Source organism: Protopterus annectens, chromosome 4.part0, assembly GCF_019279795.1.
Source record: "Protopterus annectens isolate FY-2018-M chromosome 4.part0, PAN1.0, whole genome shotgun sequence".
NCBI classification, from domain to species: domain Eukaryota; kingdom Metazoa; phylum Chordata; order Ceratodontiformes; family Protopteridae; genus Protopterus; species Protopterus annectens.
The window spans coordinates 20,779,520-20,804,315 of record NC_056733.1 but is presented as its reverse complement, the minus strand read 5'-3'; the positions used below and the strand labels follow the sequence as shown (position 1 = coordinate 20,804,315).

At 38.9% G+C, this 24,796-nt stretch overlaps 1 protein-coding gene across 5 annotated transcripts in view; it reads left to right on the top strand.

Moving 5' to 3' along the window:
• RBFOX3 (RNA binding fox-1 homolog 3) overlaps window positions 1-24,796 on the top strand; it is a 3,506,422-nt gene that overhangs the window by 3,463,672 nt on the left and 17,954 nt on the right. For all 5 annotated transcript variants that reach the window (XM_044068066.1, XM_044068064.1, XM_044068065.1 and 2 more), the window contains one exon: window positions 23,304-23,395. In XM_044068066.1, the coding sequence (XP_043924001.1) occupies window positions 23,304-23,395 (92 nt within the window). The remainder of the gene's footprint in view (window positions 1-23,303; window positions 23,396-24,796) is intronic.

Here is a 24,796-nt window from a genome sequence, read left to right as displayed (position 1 = left end):
CTACAGTATTAGTACAAGAATCTCTGAGAGAGGATACCTATAGCATCTAAAGCATTAGTAACAGAATGTCTTAGGGAGGATACCCATAGCACATACAGTATTAGTGCAAGAATGTCTGAAGGAAGATACGCATAGCATTTACAGATTTAGTACAAGAATGTCTGAGGGTGGATACACATAGCATCTACAGTATTAGTACAGCAATGTCTGAGGGAGGATAGCCATAGCATCCACAGTATTTGTACAGGAATGTCTGCGGGAACATACCCATAACATTTACAGTATTAGTACAAGAATGTCTGAGGGAGTATACCCATAGCATCTACAGTATTAGTACAATAATGTCTGAGGGAGGATAACCATAGCATCTACGGTATTAGTACAAGAATGTCTGAGTGAGAATACCCGTACCATCTACAGTATTAGTACAGAAATCTCTGAGAGAGGATACCTACAGCATCTACACCATTAGTAACAGAATGTCTTAGGGAGGATACCCATAGCATATACAGTATTAGTGTAGGAATGTCTGAAGGAAGATACGCATAGCATTTACAGATTTAGTACAAGAATGTCTGAGGGAGGATACACATAGCATCTACAGTATTAGTACAAGAATGTCTGAGTGAGGATACCCATAGCATCTACAGCATTAGTTCAAGAATGTCTGAGGGAGGATACCCATAGCATCTACAGTATTAGTACAAGAATGTCTGAGGGAAGATACCCATAACATCTACATTACTAGTACAAGAATGGCTGAAGGAAGATACCCATAACATCTACAGTATTAGTACAAGAATGTCTGAAGGAGGATAGCCATTGCATCCACAGTACTTGTACAGGAATGTCTGTGGGAAGATACCCATACATCTACAGTATTAGTACATGAATGTCTAAGGGAGGATACCCCTAGCATCTAAACTACTAGTACAAAAGCATTAGTAAAAGAATGTCTGAGGGAGGATACCGATAGCATCTACAGTATTAGTACATGAATGTCTGAGGGAGTATACCCACAACATCTACAGTATAAGTACAAGAATGTCTCAGGGATGATACCCATAGCATCTACAGCATTAGCACAAGAATGTATGTGGAAGATACCCAGAAGATCTAAAGCATTAGTACAAGAATGTCTGAGGGGGGATACCCATAGCATCTACAGTATTAGTACAAGAATGTCTGAGGGAGGATATGCATAGCAGCAACAGTATTAGTACAAGAAAGTCTGAGGGAGTATGCCCATAGCAGCTACAGTATTAGTACAAGAATGTCTGAAAGAGGATACCCATAACATCTACAGTATTAGTACAAGAATGTCTGAGGGAGGATACCCAGTGCATCTACAGCATTAGTACAAGAATGTCTGAGGGAGGATACCCATAGCACCTACAGTATTATTGCAAGAATGCCTGAAGCAAGATACCCATAGCATCTAAAGTATTAGTACAAGAATGTCTAAGAAAGGATACCCATAATATCTATAGTATTAGTACAAGAATGTCTGAGGGACGTTATCCATAGCATCTACAGTATAGGTACAAGAATGTCTGAGGGAGGATACCCCTAGCATCTACAGTATTAATACAGGAATATCTAAGAGAGGACACCCATAGCATCTACAGTATTTGTACAAGAATGGCTGATGGAGGATACCCATAATATCTGCAGTATTAGTACAGGAATGTCTAAGGGTGGATACCCATAGCATCTACAGTATTAGTACAAGAATGTCTGTGGAAGGATACCCATATCATCTACAGTATTAGTGCAATCATGTCGGAGGGAAGATACTCATAGCATCTACAGTATTACTACAATAATATCTGAGGGAGGATACCTCTAGTATCTACAGTATTAGTACAGGAATGTCTGAGGGAGGATACCTCTAGTATCTACAGTATTAGTACAGGAATGTCTGTGGGAGTATACCCATAGCATCTAGATTATTAGTACAGGAATGTCTGAGGGATGATACCCATAGCATCTACAGTATTAGTACAAGAATATCTGATGGAGGATACCCATAGCATCTACAGTATAAGTACAAGAATGTCTGAGGGAGGATACCCATAGCATATACAGTATTAGTACAAGAATGTCTGAGGGAGAATACCTATAGCATCTACTGAATTAGTACAAGAATGTATGGGGGAGGATACGCAGTGCAACTACAGCATTAGTACAAAAATCCCAGAGGGAGACTACCCATAGCATCTACAGAATGAGTACAAGAATGTCTGAGGAAGGATACCCATAGCATCTACAGCATTAGTTCAAGAATGTCTGAGGGAGGATACCCATAGCATCTACAGTATTAGTACAAGAATGTCTGAGGGAAGATTCCCATAACATCTACAGTATTAGTACAAGAATGTCTGAGGGAGGATACCAATTGCAACTACTGTATTAGTACAATAACCTCTGAGGGATGTTGCCCATAGCATCTACAGTATTAATACAAGAATGTCTGAGGGAGGATACCCATAGCATTTACAGAGTTAGTACAGCAATTTCTGATGGAGGACACCCATAGCATATACAGTATTAGCACAGGAATGTCTGAGGGAGGATACCCATGGCATCTACAGTATTAGTACAGGAATGTCTGAAGGAGGATACCCATAGCATCTACAGTATTAGTACAAAAATGTCTGAGTAAGGATACACATAGCATTTACAGCATTATTAAAAAAATGTCTTAGGGAACATACCCAAAGCATCTACATTATTAGTACAAAAATGGCTGAAGGAGGATATCCATAGCATCTACAGTATTAGTACAAGAATGGCTAAGGGAGGATACCCATAGCAGCTAAAGTATTAATACAAGAATGTTTGAGGGATGATGCCGATATCATCTACAGTATTAGTACAAGAATGTCTCAGAGAGGATACGCATAACATCTACAGTATAAGTACAAGAATATCTGAGGGACGATAGCCATAGCATCTACAGTATTAGTGCAGGAATGTCTAAGGGAGCATGCCCATAGCCTATACAGTATTAGTACAGGAATGTCTTAGGGAAGATACCCATAGCATCTACAGGATTAGTACAAGAATATCTGAGGGAGGATACCAACTGCAGCTACAGTATTAGTACAATAATCTCTGAGGGATGTTGCCAATAGCATCTACAGTATTAGCACAAGAATGTCTGAGAGAGGATACCCATCACAGCTACAGTATTAGTACAAGAATGTCTGAGGGTGGATACACATAGCATCTACAGTATTAGTACAATAATGTCTGAGGGAGGATAGCAATAGCATCCACAGTATTTGTACATAAATTTCTGTGGGAAGATACCCATACATCTACATTATTCGTACATGAATGTCTAAGGGAGGATACCCATAGCATCTACAGCATTAGTACAAGAATGCCTTATGGAAGATACCCATAGCATCTACAGTATTAGTACAGGAATGTCTGAGGGAAGATACACATAACATTTACAGTATTAGTACAAGAATGTCTGAGCGAGAATACCCGTACCATCTACAGTATTAGTACAGGAATCTCTGAGAGAGGATACCTATAGCATCTACAGCATTAGTAACAGAATGTCTTAGGGAGGATACCCATAGCATATACAGTATTAGTGCAGGAATGTCTGAAGGAAGATACGCATAGCATTTACAGATTTAGTACAAGAATGTCTGAGGGAGGATATGCATAGCATCTACAGTATTAGTATAAGAATGTCTGAGGGAGGATAGCCATACCATCCACAGTATTTGTACAGGAATGTATGTGGGAAGATACCAATACATCTACATTATTCATACATGAATGTCTAAAGGAGGATACCCATAGCATCTACAGCATTAGTACAAGAATGTCTTAGGGAAGATACCCTTAGCATCTACAGCATTAGTACAGGAATGTCTGAGGGAAGATGCACATAACATTTACAGTATTAGTACAAGTATGTCTGAGGGAGAATACCCATAGCATCTACAGTATTAGTACAAGAATGTCTGAAGGAGGATAGCCGTAGCATCCACAGTATTTGTACAGGAATGTCTGTGGGAAGATATCCATACATCTACAGTACTAGTACATGAATGTCTGAGGGAGGATACCCCTAGCATCAAAACTACTAGTACAAAAGCATTAGTAAAAGAATGTCTGTGGGAGGATACCAATAGCCTCTGCAGTATTAGTACACAAATGTCTGAGGGAATATACCCACAACATCTACAGTATAAGTACAAGAATGTGTCAGGGAGGGTACCCATAGCATCTACAGCATTAGCACAAGAATGTATGTGGAAGATACCCAGAGGATCTAAAGCAATAGTACAAGAATGTCTGAGGGGGGGATACCCATAGTATCTGCAGTATTAGTACAAGAATGTCTGAGGGAGGATATGCATAGCAGCAACAGTATTAGTACAAGAATGTCTGAGGGAGTATGCCCATAACATCTACAGTATTAGTACAAGAATGTCTGAGGGAGGATACCCATAGCATCTACAGCATTAGTGCAAGAATGTCTGGGGGATGATACCCAGAGCCTCTACAGCATTAGTACAAGAATGTCTGAGGGAGGATACACATAGCATCTACAGCATTAGTACAAGAATGCCTGAGGCAAGATATCCATAGCATTTAAAGTATTAGTACAAGAATGTCTGAGAAAGGATACCCATAACATCTATAGTATTTGTACAAGAATGTCTGAGGGACGATATCCATAGCATCTACAGTATAGGTACAAGAATGTCTGAGGGAGGATACCCATAGCATCTACAGTATTAATACAGGAATATGTGAGAGAGGACACCCATAGCATTTACAGTATTTGTACAAGAATGGCTGATGGAGGATACCCATAGCATCTACAATATTAGCACAAGCATGTCTGAGGGAGCATACCCATAGCATCTACAGTATTAGTACAAGAATGTCTGCGGGGGATACCCATATCATCTACAGTATTAGTACAAAAATGTCTGAGGGAGGATACCCATAGCATCTACAGTATTAGTACAAGAATGTCCGAGAGAGGATACCCATGGCATCTTCAATATTAATACAAGAACGTCTGAGGGAGGATACCCATAGCATCTACAGTATTAGTACAACAATGTCTGAGGGAGAATACCAATAGCATCTATAGTATTAGTACAAGAATGTCTGTGGGAGGATACCCAGAGAATCTAGAGCATTAGCACAAGAATGTCTGAGGGAGGATACCCATAGCATCTACAGCATAAGTACACGAATGTCTGAGGGAGGATGTCCATAACATATACAATATTAATACAACAATGTCTGAGTGAGGATACCCATACCATCTACAGTATTGATACAAGACTGTCTTAGGGAGTATACCCATAGCATCTGCAGAATTAGTACAAGAATGGCTGAGGGAAGATACCTATAGCATCTACAGTATTTGTACAAGAATGTCTGAGATAGGATACCCATAGCATCTATAGTATTTTACAAGAATGTCTGAGAAAGTAAACCCATAGCATCCACAGTATAAGTAAAGGAATGGCTGTGGGAGGATACCAATACATCTGCAGTTATAGTACAAGAATGTCTGAGGAAGGACACCCATGGGATCTACAATATTAGCAGAAGAATTTCTGAGGGAGGATACCAATAGCATCAACAGTGTAATTGCAAGAATGTCTGAGGGAGGATACCCATAGTATCTACAGCATTAGTACAATAATGTCCGAGTAAGGATTCCCATAGCATCTACAGCATTAGTTCAAGAATGTCTGAGGGAGGATACCACTAGCATCTATATTATTAGTACAAGAATGTCTAAGGGAAGATACCCATAGCATCTACAGTATTAGTAAAGAATGTCTGAGGGAGGATGCCTGCAGAATCTACAGCATTAGTACAAGAATTTATGTAGGAGCATACCCATAGCATTTACAGTATTAGTACAGCAATATCTGAAGGAGGATACCACCATCACCTACAGTATTAGTACAGGAATTTCTGAGGGAGGATACCCATAGCATCTACAGCATTAATGCAAGAATGTCAAAGGGAAGATACCCATAGCATCTACAGTCTTAATACAAAAATGTCTGAGGGATTTTGCCCATAGCATCTACAGTATTACTACAAGAATGTCTGAGAGAGGATACCCATAGCATCTATAGTAGTAGTACAAGAATGTCTGAGGGACGATGCCCATAGCATCTACAGTATTAGTACAAGAATGTCTGAGAGGATACCCATAGCATCTACAGTATTAGTACAAGAATGTCTGAGGGAGGATACCAGTTCCATCTACAGTATTAGTACAAGAATGTCTGAAGGAGGCTACCTGTAGAATCTATAGTATTAGTACAGGAATCTCTGAGGGAGGATATCAGTAGCATCTACAGTATTAGTACAGGAATGTCTGAGAGAGGATATCAATAGCATCTACTGCATTAAAACAATAATGTCTTAGGGAGGATACCCATAGCATGTATAGTATTAGTGCAGGAATATCTGAAGGAAGATACAGATAACATTTACATTATTAGTACAAGAATGTCTGTGGGAGGATACCCATAGCATCTACAGTATTTGTACAAGAATGTCTGAAAAAGTATGCCAATAGCATCCACAGTATTAGTAAAGGAATGTCTTTGGGAGGATACCAATACATCTACAGTTATAGTACAAGAATGTCTGAGGGAGGATACCCATAGCATCTAAAGTACTAATACAAAATCATTAGTACAAGAATGTCTGAGGGAGGATACCGATAGCATGTACTGTATTAGTACAAGAATGTCTTAGGATACCCATAGCATCTACAGCATTAGCATAAGAAAGTCTGTGGGAGGATACCCAGAGGATCTGCTGTATTAGTACAAGAATGTCCAAGGGTGGATACCCATAACATCTACAGAATTAGTACAAGAATGTCTGGGGAAGGAAACCGATAGAATATTCAACATTAATACAACAATGTCTGAGTGAGGACACCCATAACATCTACAGTATTAGTACAAGAATGCCTTAGGGAGGATACCCATAGCATCTGCAGTATTAGTACAAGAATGGCTGAGGGAAGATACCCATAGCATCTACAGTATTTGTACAAGAATGCCTGAGGGAAGATACCCATAGCATCTACAGTATTTGTACAAGAATGTCTGAGGGATGATACACATAGCATCTACAGTATTTGTACAAGAATGTCTGAGGGATGATACACGTAGCATATACAGTATTATTACAAGAATTTCTGAGGGAGGAGACCCATAGCATCTACAGTATTAATACAAGAATGTCTGAGGAAGGATTCCCATAGGATCTACAATATTAGCACAAGAATGTCTGAGGGAGGATATCAATAGCATTTACAGTATTAGTGCAAGAATGTCTGAGGGAGGATACTCATAGCATCTAAAGCATTAGTACAATAATGTCTTAGGGGGGATACCCATAGCATCTACAATATTCATAAAGGAATGTCTGATGGATGGTACGCATAACATCTACCGTATTAGTAAAAGAATGTCTGAGGGAGTACACCCATTGCATCTACAGTATTAGTACAAGAACTTCTGAGGGAAGATACCCATAGCATGTACAGTATTAGTACAAGAACGTCTGAGGGAGGATACCCATAGCATCTACAGTATTAGTACAAAAATGTCTCAGGGAGGATACCCATAGCATCTTCAGTATTAGTACAGGAATATGTGAGGGAGGACACCCATAGCATCTACAATATAAGTACAGGAATGTCTGATGGAGGATACCCATAGAATCTACAGTATTAGTGCAAGATATTTTGAGGGAGGATACCCATAGAATCTAAAGTATTAGTACAAGTATGTCTGTGGGAGGATACCCATAGCCTCTGCAGTATTAGTACAGGAATGTCTGAAGTAGGATACCTATAGCATCTACAGTATTAGTACAGAAATGTCTGAGAAAGGATACCCATATAATCTACAGTATTAGTACAAGAATGTCTGAGGAAGGATACCCATAGCATCTACAATATTTGTACAAGAATGTCTGAGGAAGGATACCCAAAGCATCTACAATATTAGTACAATAATGTATGAGGAAGGATACCCATAGGATCTACAGTATTAGCACAAGAATGTCTGAGGAAGGACACCCATAGGATCTACAATATTAGCAGAAGAATGTCTGAGGGAGGATACCAATAGCATCAACAGTATAAATGCAAGAATGTCTGAGGGAGGATACCCATAGCATCTACAGCATTAGTTCAAGAATGTCTGAGGGAGGATACCACTAGCATCTACATTATTAGTACAAGAATGTCTAAGGGAAGATACCCATAGCATCTACAGTATTAGTAAAATAATGTCTGAGGGAGGATGCCCATAGCATGTACAGTATTAGTGCAGGAATATCTGAGGGAAGATACAGATAACATTTACATTATTAGTACAAGAATGTCTGTGGGAGGATACCCATAGCATCTACAGTATTCGTACAAGAATGTCTGAAAAAGTATGCCAATAGCATCCACAGTATTAGTAAAGGAATGTCTTTGGGAGGATACCAATACATCTACAGTTATAGCACAAGAATGTCTGAGGGAGGATACCCATAGCATCTAAAGTACTAATACAAAATCATTAGTACAAGAATGTCTGAGGGAGGATACCGATAGCATGTACTGTACTAGTACAAGAATGTCTTAGGGAGGATACCCATAGCATCTACAGCATTAGCATAAGAAAGTCTGTGGGAGGATACCCAGAGGAGCTACTGTATTAGTACAAGAATGTCCGAGGGTGGATACCCATAACATCTACAGTATTAGTACAAGAATGCCTTAGGGAGGATACCCATAGCATCTGCAGTATTAGTACAAGAATGGCTGAGGGAAGATACCCATAGTATCTACAGTATTTGTACGAGAATGTCTGAGGGATGATACACATAGCATCTACAGTATTATTACAAGAATGTCTGAGGGAGGAGACCCATAGCATCTACAGTATTAATACAAGAATGACTGAGGAAGGATTCCCATATGATCTACAGTATTAGCACAATAATGTCTGAGGGAGAATAACAATAGCATTTACAGTATTAGTGCAAGAATGTCTGAGGGAGGATACTCATACCATCTAAAGCATTAGTACAATAATGTCTTAGGGAGGATACACATAGCATCTACAATATTCGTACAGGAATGTCTGATGGATGGTACGCATAACATCTACCGTATTAGTACAAGAATGTCTGAGGGAGGACACCTATTGCATCTACAGTATTAGTACAAGAACTTCTGAGGGAAGATACCCATAGCATGTACAGTATTAGTACAAGAACATCTGAGGGAGGATACCCATAGCATGTACAGTATTAGTACAAAAATGTCTCAGGGAGGATACCCATAGCATCTTCAGTATTAGTACAGGAATGTGTGAGGGAGGACACCCATAGCATCTACAATATAAGTACAGGAATGTCTGATGGAGGATACCCATAGAATCTACAGTATTAGTGCAAGATATTTTGAGGGAGGATACCCATAGAATCTAAAGTATTAGTACAAGTATATCTGTGGGAGGATACCCATAGCCTCTACAGTATTAGTACAGGAATGTCTGAAGTAGGATACCTATAGCATCTACAGTATTAGTACAGAAATGTCTGAGAAAGGATACCCATAGCATCTACAGTATTAGTACAGAACTGTTTGAGGAAGGATACTCATAGCATCTACAGTTTAAGTACAGGAATGGCTGAGGAAGGATTTCCACATAATCTACAGGATTAGTACAGAACTTTCTGAGGGGGGATACCCACAGCATCTAGAGTATTAGTAAGGAATGTCTGATGGAGGATACCCATAGCATCTACAGTATTTGTACAGGAATGTCTGATGGAGGATACCCATAGCATCTACAGTATTAGTACAAGAATGTCTGAGGAAGGATACTAATAGCATCTACAACATTAGTAGAAGAATGTCAAAGGGAGGATGCCCTTAGCATCTACAGCATTCATACAAGAATGTCAGAGGGAGGATACCCATAGCATCTACAGCAGTAGTACAAGAATGTTTGATGGAGTATACCCATAGCATCTACAGCATTATTACAGGAATGTCTGAGGGAAGATACCCATAGCATTTATAGTTTTGGGACAGGAATGTCTGAGGGAGGTTACCCATAGCATCTACAGTATTAGTACAAGAATGTCTGAGGGAAGATACCCATAGCATCTATAGTATTGGTACACAAATGTCTTCGGGAGGATACCCATAGCCTCTAAAGCATTAGTACAAGAATTTCTGAAGGAGAATACCCATAGCCTATACAGCATTAATACAACATTGTCTAAGTGAGGATACCCATAGCATCTACCGTATTAGTACATGAATGTCTGAGGGAGGATACCCTTAACATCTACAGTATTAGTACAAGAATGTCTGAGGGAGGATACCCATAGCATCTACAATATTAGTACAAGAATGTCTGAAGAAGGATACCCATAGCATCTACAGTATTAGTACAGGAATGTCTGTGGGAGTATACACATTGCATCTACAGCATTAGTACAATAATGTCTGAGGGAGGATGTCCATACCATCTGCAGCATTGGTACAAGAATGTCTGAGGGTGGATACCTCATAGCATCTACAGTATTAGTACAGAAATGTCTGAGGGGAGGATACCACAGCATTTACAGTATTAGTACAGGAATATCTGTTGGAGGATACCAATACATCTACAGTATTAGTATAAGAATGTTTGAGGGAGGATACCCATAGAATCTACAGCATTAGCACAAGCATGTCTGTGGGAGGATACCCAGAGGATCTACAGCATTAGTACAAACATTTCTGTTGGAGGATACCCATAGTATCTACAGCATTAGTACAAGAATGTCTGATTGAGGATACCCATAGCATATACAGCATTAATACAACAATGCCTGAGTGAGGATACCCATACCATTCATAGTATTAGTACAAGAATGTCTTAGGGAGGATGCCCATAGCATCTGCAGTATTAGTACAAAAATGGCTGAGGGAAGATACCCATAGCATCTACAGTATTTGTAAAGAATTTCTAAGGGAAGATACCCATAGGATTTACAGTATTAGTATAAGAATGTCTTGAAGGAGGATACCCATAGCGTCTACAGTATTAGTGCAAGAAGGTCTGAGGGAGGATACACATAGCATCTAAAGCATTAGTACAAGAATGTCTGAGGGAGGATACCCATAGCATCTACAGTATTAGTACAGGAATGTCTGAGGGATGATACGCATAACATTTACAGTATTAATACAAGAATGTCTGAATGAGGACACCCATAGCATCTACAGTATTAGTACAAGAATGTCTGAGGGAGGATACCCATAGCATCTACTGTATTAGTAAAGGAATGTCTGAGGGATAATAGCCATATATCTTTAGTATTAGTACATGAATGTCTGAAGGATGACGCCCATAGCATCTACAGTATATTGCATTTAACATTTTACTTTAAATGAAGACAGGACACTTCTTCCTGTCTTTCAGTGGTATTTATTACACACGTGTGGGAGCCTCATGGAAAGTATCAGGGAGACTCCCCGAACAAAGGAATGCATAAGCTTATATACTGGTGATACTGCTAATAGTACAAAAATATAAACTAGACCAATTAAATTAGTACAAAAGACAATTAACCAATCAATGGTTTACCTGTTGGCTTAAAGCAGTTCACATTACTTCATCTCTAGGCAGAGAAAGAAAATCGGATACACTTCCATATAAGGCACATTTCCTGCTTTTAAGCAGGCTCCTGTTTTTCAGTGCTTTCCACTATTCACAGCTTACTCAGAGTTCACAGTACAAAGTTCATCTCAATGCATACAGATTGTCACGTACTCAATTTTCTTAAGCACATAGTTTTGTTATACATATTCTACAATCCCCCATTTGATGCTGTGTAAGCATCACCATTTAGTCTATCATACACTTTCCCTAAATCTAACATAACCATGTAGCTGGTTCCTTCAACATTGTCACATATTTTTATTTCATCATCCATATTCATAACTGCAGGCATATAAAACTTTGGCACCTTTTTAGTAGTCTTAAAAGACATTAATTTCAAAATCAATGCTTTGATTAAAAACACAACAAGAAAAGCAATAAGAGCTAATACTGCAATTAATAAAATTAACTTCAATAGTCCACCTCCCCAACCTGAGAACAGGTTAGTTAACTATGCCCATTTGAGTTATTGGCCTCCTTGGCCTTAGAGAGTTCAGAGACTCTCTGAATGAGTTTGAGATGACTTTCAATTTTGTGCTGATTGTCAGGAATAAATGTACAACACTCCTCCTGGATTAAAGCGCAAGTTCTGCCATTCGCCACTAGGGTGAAATCGAAAGCCATACAGTTTTGAAGGACTACAGCTCTCATGCCAGTCAGTTCATCAGTCACTAGTTCCAAAGCAGAAAATGTGGCATTGCTTAATACTTCAAGCAATTTAGACAGTTTTCTCATTTCCCAAATTGATTTTGCTGCTCCGTATGCTGGAATTATACCAGCCCACGATATGATGTCATCACCCAAGTCCATATGAGATAGTCCTTTGGTGCCAACATGAGCAAAGTCATGATGATAAATCCATGAAGCATCAATTTGGCCTACCGGATTGGCAGGCTTTTTGACCTCTCGAACATTCTGAATTTTTCCTTGAGGTAAAGCAGATGTATGTCGGATGGCTGGGACTAAATAACCTAAGAAACAGCTACCAGACCAGTTTCCTGGTAGCCATTTATAGGCTCTTCTACCACACACAAAGTAGCAATTTTCCACCTTAGTGGTGATATTACTATTTATATAACCTTGTTCAGAATGAAACACCTTCTTATCGATCAATCCCAGCTGTTGGTATAGAACAGAATTATTTCTTACCTTTTAGTATGTTTTATGCACCAGTTCACAAAATGAATCTTAGGTTGTGTTACAGTAGGCAGAGTTATTATTACACCTGTAGGGAACTGTCACATTACAAAAACTCCATCCTACCTTGACTTTATCAAATTTCTGAAAACACACAGTTCCATTTCGACGGTTAAACAGATGTAATGCTATCCTGTCTTTTGAAGTGACATTTGAAATGTCATAGATCAGATTCGCCCAGGTTTCATTAGCTCCTAAAGGGACTGTACTTAGCATCAATCCCCCATGAACAGTAGGTAAAGCAGTACAGATCCAACAGTCAGAGACATTGAGGGATGATACATAGGCAAATTTAATAGTTTGGTAGGTGTTGAAAGGTGGATGCCAAATAGCTCGTTTGGTGTGATGCGTCGATGGAGCAGGAAATAAAAATGGCCCCATAACAAATAACAGTACAACAAGAATGATCATCAAAATGGCTGTCCAATATTTTTGTGGAAATGGTTGTTGAGTCTGCATAGTGTCAGGAGTTTGGAGTTTTCCAAAAGGGTAAATGTTAGGCATCGTCAGGTACTGGAACAGTTCTACTTCGAGTACGAGTAGCAATGGGAGGAAAATCTGGAGTCGAAAAAGGTAAAGGTTGTTGATCTTCAAACGGCACAACTTTTTTGACTTGTGAAATGTGGATCCAGATTGGAGATCCTTGCAGTCGCACAGCAGATGACATTGTCAGAAGAACCAGGAAGGACCCTTGCAGCGTGGCTGGAGTGCTGTTTTTCTAGAGAAGGAATTAACGTAAACCCAATCCCCTGGTTGTAGGGCAGATGACAGAAAAGAATCTGGAAGATGTTGAGCAGCTGCTACTTGTTGGTGGTGAAACTGTAGGAAAGAAACAAGAGATTTTCAGTACAAAAGAATATCATTATCAAATGCATCCTATTCAGAAAAGGGTGGTGGTGGTGTCATGGGCATACGCAAAGGGCGACCCATGAGAATTTCATGTGGAGAAAGATCCTTAGTATGATGCGGTTGTGATTGCATAGAAAGTAAGGCTAGTGGTAAAGCCTGCACCCAAGTTAGGCCTGTTTCTGAAGTGACTTTAGCAAGTCTGGTTTTCAAGGTCTGGTTCATGCATTCAATAATACCTGATGCCTGTGGTCTATACAGACAATGACATTTCAAAGTAATGCCTAGCATTGTACACAATGATTCAACTAACTTAGCAGTAAAATGCGTTCCACGGTCAGAGTGTATTTGACAACGAACACCAAAATGAGGTATCAATTCATAACACAATTTTTTTGCAACTGAAATAGCATAATTTTTAGCACACATGTAGGCTTCTAACCACCCCGAAAAAAGATGAACAATAGTCAAAACATATTTAAAATGAGTACAAGGTGGGAGTTCAATAAAGTCCCACTGTAAAGCACAACATGGTCCCATTAGTTTTGGCACCGGATGAGCGGGAGCCAGACTGCCCTTTGAAATGTTATGTTGTAAACAAATGGAGCACATGCTCAAAAAATGTTGCACAGAAGCAGAAAGTCCTGGGGCAAAGCAATCCTTCTGGATTTGTTTGATTAATGCTTGTACCCCGACATGAGCTGGCAAATGATATGCTTTTATAAGAGAATTTAACATAGATGTATGGCAAATTAATCTGCCATCAGGATGTTGCCAAATTGAATCAGAGCATTGGAAACAACTGTGGGTCAGCCCTGTTTTTCTTTCTGATTCCGATGCTTCACTTTGTAAAGCTTTGAAAACAGTAATGTCAAAAGTAACCGTTTGTAAGATAGGCTGCAGAAATTGTCCCTGAACAGTATGTGAAAGAGCAGACTGCTTGGCAGTCCAGTCATCCAGATTATTTCCCTTAGCTACTAGAGAGTCATTAGACTGGTGAGCTGCACACTTAACAACAGCAATTTTGGAAGGTAATAATAAATCCTGTAAGAGGTGATCAATATATAGGTCATTTTTAATTGGTGCCCCAGAGGATGTCAAAAACCCCCTTTCCTTCCATAAGGTGCCAAAATCATGAACAACACCATGGGCGTAATGTGAATCAGTATAAATAGTAACAGATCTGTCTTTGGCCATTTTCCATGCATGCGAAAGTGCCATTAATTCCGCAGCTTGTGCGGAAGTGCCAGGTGGTAATTGTCCAATTTGTAAAACTGCAGATGGTGAGCAGACTGTCCATGCAGCCAGGAGTTCACCAAGATTATTTTGTAAACAGGATCCATCTACAAAAAGAACTAAATCAGGATTAAGCAAAGGAACATCTTGCAAATCCAACCTAGGAGAAAGAACAGTGTTAACTACAAGCACACAGTCATGTGGTTTGCCCTTGTCACTAGTTGAAATCAGTGAAGCAGGGTTTAGTGGTGGGCAACGTGTAATCTGAACAGCAGGATTAGTTAATAAACTTAACTCATATTTAGTGAGGTGAGCATTAGAAAGATACTGTGTTTTTGTTTTTAAAAGTATCGCTTGCACCGCATGAGGTACTGCTAGTATAGTGTCATGTCCGAATGTCAATGGTGCTGCCATATCGATCAAAACAGCAGTTACTGCCACTGCTCGTAAACAGGGTGGATAGCCAGAAGCAACAGGGTCTAACTGAGTGCTGTTATATGCTATAGGTCGATAGCCTCCTGTGTGCGCTTGTGCCAGCAGGCCTAGGGCAGTTTTATTTCTTTCACAACAGAAGAAAACAAAGGGTTTCGAATAATCTGGGAGCCCTAGAGCAGGTGGGTTTATAAGTGCCGTTTTAATAGCCTGAAAGGTGTTTTTATGTTCAGGGGACCAAGGCAGAGGGTCTGTGACCTCCTTTTTTAAAAGCTGTAACAGAGGGGCCGAAATTTCTGAAAAATTGGGCACCCACTGTCTACAATAACCTGCTAGGCCGAGGAATCCTCTGAGTTGTCTCTGAGTTACAGGGTAGGGGGCAGTCTGGATGGAGGTAATTCTACTTGGAAGTATGTGACGTGAACCCATAGAAATGATGTGTCCTAGGTATTGCACCTTTTCTTGACAGAACTGCAGTTTAGATTTATTTACCTTAAAACCTCGTTCGGTTAAAAATTTTAAAACTAAAAGTGAGTCCTCAATACAAGACTTGGTATCTTGTGAAGCTATAAGAATATTGTCTATGTATTGGACCAATACTGAATGTGGTGGTAACTGTAAATCCTGCAGTTGTCTGTGCATCTCTCTAGAGAATAGGGTTGGAGATTCTACATATCCTTGGGGTAGTCTGGTCCAAGTATACTGTTGGCCTTTATAAGTGAATGCAAACAAATACTGACTATCTGGATGTACTGGGATAGAGAAAAAAGCTGATGAGAGATCTATAACCATAAAACAATGTGCTGTAGGTGGAATGCAGCTTAAAATTGTAGCTGGGTTTGGTACGATTGGAAAAACAGGCAAGACAGCTTTATTGACTTCTCGCAAGTCTTGCACAAATCTGTAAGCTTGTTTACCAGGTTTCTTTACCAGTAAAATTGGAGTATTACATGGACTTGTTGTAGGTACTATAATTCCTTGTTGTACCAAGGCAGAGATGACGGAGGCAATACCAGAAGTAGCCTCTACCATCAAAGATTACTGTGGTACCCAAGGTAATGTTGCTCCGGGTTTTAAGGTTATTTTTACAGGAGTGGCTGAAATTAGAAACCCAACATCATTATCATGAGTGGTCCATAGATGAGAGGTTAATGAATTTAGATGCTTATTCTTATCGAGGTCAGACTGCATACACATTGTTTGCAGAGTGACATTTTCATCTAAAGTAGCCAAAATACTATCTTGTTTATCTGAAGGTACTTGTAAATATACTCCTTCAGCTGTGCAGATGATTGCTCCCATCTTACAGAGCAAATCTCTTCCCAATAAATTCAATGGTGCTGAGGGCCCTACTAAAAGTGCATGATTGTCTTGTAAAGGTCCCAAAGTTACTGGGACTGGGACGGTTTCAGAATATTCCATAGGAATTCCAGAAACACCTACCCCTCTAGTTATGTTGTTGGAGAGGGGGACATTTATTGCTGCTTCGCCAGCTAACATAGATTTGGTAGCTCCAGTGTCAATCAAAAATGGGTACAGTTTATTTTTGACAAGTAACATAACATGTGGTCCATCTTGATCCATAGGAATGAAGGGGCACAACTGCTGTTGTCTTTGTTCAGGGAACCTTCATTGTGATGGCTGCCAATTGGATGGAGTCCAATTAGAATTCCACTTAGGTGACCTATTAGTGGGCGGGGCAGGTTGCTCAGCCAGATACGGACATTCATTTCTCCAATGGCCTACTTGGCCACAATTGAAACACTCCGTCTGATTATTATAGCTTTGGGGTAGGGCTGATCGATTTTCCTGCTAGTTTTGTCTATTTTGGTTTCCAGCCCCTTGGCGTCCACCTCTCCCTCTTCCCTGTCCTCGTCCTCCCCCTCCCCGTCCACGCTGCCCGAAGGCAGTACACATCTGAATCTGCACTTTAACCAATTTTTCAAGTAAATCCTTTTTTTCCTGTGCTAAGTGGTTGGAGAGGTATTGTACTTGTGTGACTAATTCATGCAATCCAAGACTAGACCAGTTTAAACATACTTCCTTTAGCTTATCCTGTACTTGTGGGTGTAACCCATCTATGAAAGTAGCCGACAATCCATTCTGTGCTGGCCCTTTGGTGGGTTCTGGGTAGCCAGAGTAACCCTCAAAGGCTTCAGTGAGATGATTTAAATACTCATCCACAGGTTCGTCTTCTTTTTGAAGAACTGACTTAATTTTGGACCAGTTGGGTGTGGGTGGAACTATCACTGTAAAAGCATCTACTATTCACTGTCTGACTGCTTTGAACCCATTATCTCCTTGTGCATCATGTTTTGGAGTTGGAGTAGGGACATTAGCATGGTCCCAAATCCGTTTCATCAGATCAGCCCATATGGCATACTAAAGAACTGCCCTGACTTCTTCTATTGTAGGATTTTGTAAACAAATATGTCCCGCCAGCACACGCTGGAACTTAGCTGGATTAGTACAAATAGGCAGTAACGATTTGGTAATGGCTTGAAAATTAACCGCCGACCACGCCATAGGTACTACAATAGTCGGTGGTTCCTGTGCACTTCTAGCATGGGCTGGGTTAGGTACCTCCCTCAAAGGTAACAATCTGTCGTCATCTGACAATTCTGATTCTGAATCTGGATTAAATTTATTTGGCCGAAAATACCCATCCCTACTGTCAATTATAGCAGGGAACTGGCCAAAATGCCTTCGCCGGTGTAAATGTCACTTCCCTTTACCTTTATAATAGGGTTTAGTTCTAAAATACATTACAGCTTTTGCTTCTTTATGAGTCTTACTATGAGTTTTTGGTCCCTTTTGTCTATTGCTTGTTTCTGGATCAGATTCACTAGAGTGACTGTCCGCAGCTTGTTTTCTTTCTCTAGGGGTGGAATCTTTAGTGGTGGAATCTGGCTGCTGTGCTTTTGCTCTTTGTTGAGCGAGGGGGGGCTGACACTGTGGGGGTGCAATTGGTGGTGGCGGGAGCCAGGCATTATTGTCTTCTGATTATTCAGTTATCTGCAATTTAGCTAATTCCTTTACAGGATAAAGTCCCTTAAAAGGTGGGTCCTTCAAGCATTTACTGTTTACTACACCTAAATTACTAGCAGTTTGTTGCAATTCCCTCAATTGCTCTTTTAATTTCTGCTGATTATCTTTTAAACTACTAAGAACCGAATTCTTTTCTTTTTCTTTCGCCTCTGTCATCCAATCATTAAATGCTGCCCAGCACAACCCTGGTATTCTTCTCCCTTTTTTCTTTAACTTTCCTTGGAGATTAAGCAAAATATTTTTATTAAAACTGCCATTTTCTGGAAAGGCGAGTTTACCATCACCCTCAGTGAGGGTGACCCACTGACTTATAAACATACAACTGTCCCAGGACACACGAAAATACATATAACCAGCTGGTGTAACGCTTTCTGGCTCTTTTATGGTTCCCACACTCACTCCCATTTTCACACAGTAAGCTATACTGTATTTTACAGATGTAGCTGTGACATTTTGTAAACATCATTTTCCCCACTCTCGTATCTCCTTTCACTCTTATGTCGCCAGTTTTTCATTTTAGCCCACTCTCATACTGCACAATCAATAGCAGAAAAGAAATGCATGCCACTTACCTCAAAACAAATGAATGACAGGAATTATTACATTTCTATGAAATTATCGATACCAAATGTTAAAGCAGACAAGTACAGGAAATGAAAGAAACACTGCCAGAACAGAAAATTCTGTCATGGGCGCTTTTACTAGTAGTATTTAGTTCAAACCCAACTGCTGCAGCTATTGTCAATTCAGATCCGAGTAAACGGCACCAATTGTTGCATTTAACATTTTACCTTAAATGAAGACAAGACTCTTCTTCCTCTCTTTCAGTGGTATTTATTACACACGTGTGGGAGCCTCATGGAAAGTACCAGGGAGACTCCCCGAACAAAGGAATGCATAAGCTTATATACTGGTGATACTGCTGACAGTACAAAAATATAAACTAGACCAATTAAATTAGTACAAAAGACAATTAACCAATCAATTGTTTACCCATAGGCTTAAAGCAGTTCATATTACTACATCTCTAGGCAGAGAAAGAGAATCGGATACACTTCCATATAAGGCACATTTCCTGATTTCAAGCAGGCTCCTGTTTTTCAGTGCTTTCCACTATTCACAGTTTACTCAGAGTTCACAGTACAAAGTTCATCTCAATGCATTCAGATTGACACATACTCAATTTCCTTAAGCACATACTTTGGCCATTCATATTCTACAAGTATTACTACAGGAATGTCTGAGGGAGGATACCCATAGCGTCTACAATATTAGTATAGGAATGTCTGAAGGAGGATACCCATATCATCTACAGTAATAGTACAAGAATGTCTGAGGGAGGATTCCCATAGCATCTACAGAATTGGGACATGAATGCCTAAGGGAGGATACCCATAGCATCTACAGTAATAGTACAAGAATGTCAGAGGGAGGATATCCATAGCATCCACAACATTAGTACAAGAATGCCTAAGGGAGGATACCCATAGCATCTACACCATTAGTACAAGAATTTCTAAGGGATGATACCCATAGCATCTACAGCACTAGTACAAGAATGTCAGAGGGAGGATATCCATAGCATCTACAACATTAGTACAAGAATGCCTAAGGGAGGATACCCATAGCATCTACACCATTAGTACAAGAATTTCTAAGGGATGATACCCATAGCATCTACAGCACTAGTACAAGAATGTCAGAGGGAGGATATCCATAGCATCTACAACATTAGTACAAGAATAACCAAAAACAACCGGAAGGTGCAAAAAGTCACTATTAACCACAAAAAAGCACGTTGGATCCAGGAATGTTGTCACAAACAGTTTAATAACCACACTGAAGCAAACGCTGAACAAGAAATAACGTTGACAATATTACACAAAACGTTTTCGTCTTCAATTTCATCAGATGAAATCACCCTGGTGAACTCACCTTATATACATAAATAATTAAAAAACATCCAATGATAGCACAGATCTAATTAAATAGTGAATTTAAAATATACTGATAAAATAACCACCAGTCTAGTGCATCATACCCCATAAATAATGTATATAAATATAAGATTGCTTGAATTAGACATTTATATATACAAATTCTTAAAAACCTTGTCCTATTAAAAAAACATAAAATTCATCACAATACACTAAGTAATGTTAAATATACTAAAATAATGGACATGTACTTATAACTTTGCAGACCTCAATTTCAATACTGGAATGAGGGAAATCATATCATTAAGACCCGGTGGTCTACTGGCCTCTAAAATAATTTGCCAGTATAGTTCTCTATATTCTACTAGTGTTTCCCACATCCCACCTCTAAGGTCAACGAACACAGTTTCTAAAACAAAGAACTTCTCTTCCCTTACACCTTCCTCCATTTCCTACCTCTATTATTTCTTGGTATTGTCTGCTATTTCTCATTCTCTGTTACTTCCCATTTCATATTTTTAGCACTTTTTGCCAAAAAAGAAAGGAGTTATTCATTTCTATCTCTATATATGAGTCCACCTATACTATACTGACTGTGTAACTATTTTCTCCTCTGCCTATTGTGTTTTGGATTTGTCATGTTACATATTAATTTTCAGATTACTCGGTTTATTGTTTACTTTGTTTTGTTGTTGTACTAGATTTTTTCTCTGCAGACTCCACTGACAATTTCTTTACCCATTCTGCAATTCCTGCTGAGCTAAATAGAAATAAAGGAATACAATTTTAGTAAGAACTGTATATTGTGGGGATATACTGAATTTCTGCTTACCCCCAAAATACAACAAAGTACCGCTCCATTTCGGTCACTGTTGGAGATACGTAGAAAGGAACAGGAAGAGGTTAGCTCAATCTTACGATCATAATAAATATTATCCCCTTCCCTTTTCTTGTTATTTTTTTTTATTACCACAAATGTCTGGAAATTGCAGAGTCAGTTGGGAGGCAAAGGTTCTTTAATCTTCATCCAGGATTTTCAGATGTTGATTGTATCCAGGATGCCTAATGGGATTTATCCCAAATGCCAACACCTGTACAAATGTATCATACTTCTATGAATTAAAAGGGCAGCCTTAACTTCCAGTTTCCTTATTACCTGTGTTCTTTTCTTTCTCATTTGCACCATTTCTTTAATACTGAATTACCTAAGAAGCCACAAGCGTCTCATGTTTTAGGAACAGAATAAAAGCATGCCGAAAATAAATAAATAAACCCTTTGGGACATTAAATTATGTAAGTCATGGACTAGCAGGATTCAAGCCAAAGGTAATGTCTTTGCAACACTGCAACTACTACAGTGTTGCATTATCTCCTGTCCTGGGTTCTATTCTTGATTGCTGATATGATTACAGCCAGCAGGAGGAAAGCAGCCGTGAATAAGTACTCAGATACACTGTTGTACAGTAATTTCAATCAGGAATTAAAAAATTAAGCATTTTTTAACTCCTTACCCATACACAGTGTGCATGCATGTGTGTGTGTCTGTGTGTGTGTGTGTGTGTGTGTGTGTGTGTGTGTGTGTGTGTGTGTGTATATATATATGTGTGTGTGTGTGTGTGTGTGTGTGTGTGTATGCTTCAGATAAAAAAAACAATGCAAAAATCGCAATACTGATTACAATATTATTTTTTAACATAATATTTTAAAGAACATTGAATATTCATGAGTATGGTAAATTAAGCTGTAGGTAACTATTTTAAAAAAGTGTATTGTTACAAAGACTTTAAAAAATATATATGCACTGCTGTGTAACAAGGTAAAAATAGCATCTTAATTTTGGTGTGGACATATATTAAACTGTTCACTAAACGTGTTGAAATATCTTCTTATGTAACAATGCTGTATCTCATTTACCACTGTTGATAGGAGCATAACTGTTTTGACTGAAAGCTTATTCATTTATTTTATTGGCTGGATGGACAGATTGATCCAAGCAGACTTTTTTCAGTCACAACCCAGAAACTCCCATAATTATTCTCACAAATTACAATTGTAATGTCCAAGAGTGCAGAACTAGTGAGCAGTGGGGCGCAGTCTGAATTTTGCATGTTTGAACCTTTTTAATTTTTTTTAGTTGTCTGCTAGAAAGCTGTTCTAACGTATTATTTAAAACAGGTACTATATGGCCTTATGAAAGACATAGCTGTCATTTTCGTGGTGTCAAGGTCCTGTACATCACTTTTCATGTCACCATCTACCAGATTCAGTGTTGCTAATCTCTTCTAAAAACAAATATGATAGACCAGATTATTACCAGCTGGTACAATAAGGTGGGAGCACAGGATTCTGGCAAATGCTACACACCAGAACTGTAGCATTTGCAGTTCATGTGATCCTGTGCCCATAACCAGTGTAGTGCATCCTTTGAGTCAGCCGTACCACATTTGCAAAGAATCCATTGGTCAGCAGTACCACCTTCGATTTAAGCTGCCATAAAGGAAATATACAATCATACCTTGAATCCCATGTATATGAACAGGATCTGTGTTATCCCATATCATTTAGTGTAATCCGAAATGTAATTAATGAATGCAGGTTATTCGGCAGGACCTTTTATTTATGTTTTAGAAGTTGCTGAAGTATTACCACTTTATATGGTATTTTGCAGACTTTATATAATTCTCTCTTTATTCACTGTTTGTAAAGTAGCCTGTATGTAGTCAGTTATTGCTTGTTAATGTAGTGCTGAATGCCAGACTTTCCTCTTGTATGTAAATTTTAACTATGAATGAACTGTTTTTTACTGTCTTGGAAAATGGCGTAGGAGCCAGTACTGAACCTATGATTTTTTTTAAAGGCCCTGCCTCCGTCTGTTTTACAGGGTGGTTACACAGCATACAGGTATGCCCAGCCTGCAGCTGCAGCTGCAGCAGCTGCATACAGTGACAGGTAAGACATAAAATATACCTATTAAGTATTTCACTGACCAGAACAATTGTGTGCTCTTGGTAGGCTAGGAGAAAACACCTTGTATGTATTGTTACAAAAAAAATACTTTGTTATGGCTGTCGTTTTGTCATTTAAATAACTGGAATTTGTCATACTGAGCCTATGCAGAAAGAGTGGAAATCCAGATCTGTATACATATTTCTTCAGGGCATATTTTTTACCCTGGCATTATTTTTGTAATTCTGCTATTTATAACATAGTACAGCTCCATTTTTCACATTGTTTTTGTACTTGATTACTAAAGTTTTTTACTGTCATCACATTGTCAACATTACATAATGAGCATTTTCTTCACATCACTGTAATAAAATCCATCACTTTTAGCTGCTACTGTTTTGTGAGTGGAAGTACAATACAACTTCAGAGTAGAGATACCACTTTTTGCCAGACGTAGAAGATTTTTTTAGAGTAAGCAATACTAAAAGAGACTTGTAGAAAGCAGAAGAGGACACACTGTGATAGACATTGATTGCCAGCACAAAGCAACCACACTGTAGGTCAAAGGTCAGTACACAGACCTTTAGTCTAGCTGTGCTACATATAGAGTAGTTAATATGATAAGTGAAACAGCTACAAATTTGATAACTATATAATATCCAGCATTGTATGAGTTTAAGCACAAGAAATTACTGCCTTGGAAGAAGGAGAAGAGAAAGGGTGATCAATGTGTAGTGAAAAAAGAGAAATCATATGGAGGAAAATAGGCTTCAGAACTACTGCACAGAACTCAAGGGAGGCAAAGAAGCTGTGAACATAATTAGATATATTAATGCATATCTACTGTTATAGATGAGTAAGTGAATTTAAATTGCCATGGGATTTAGCAAAACATGGAAGGAGGTTCAAAACTCTTAGAGGCAGAATGAGCAAATGTACAATTTCTCATCTTATTAAAGTGTTTAGAGATTACCAGAGGATGCTGAGTAGAATATAGCACAAGTCTGTCTAGAGGTGTCCCTCAGGAAGCAGTTTTTAATGTAAAGATACAGAGATTGTGAATAATGTGCACAGTTCTATGCTGGAATAATTATTAATTTGTATTTATTTTATTTTTTGTTAAAATTTGTCGCTCACTGAAAAATTAGGCTTATAGATGAGAAGTAGTAGCTTAGCTCAAAAGTGCAAAAGAATATCTTAGAGTGTATAGTGGACATCCTATTTCTGTACTAGTGGTGGGCATCCTATTTCTGTACTACCACTGAAATGAGAACTTCAGTGGCATGGACTAGTGGCTGTGCTTATCTGAAACAAAAATTGTGTCATTGTATGGTTCAGTAATGATCCTACTGTGACTTTGATGGAATCACAAAAACACAGAGATCTTGGTGCATACCTGTCCAG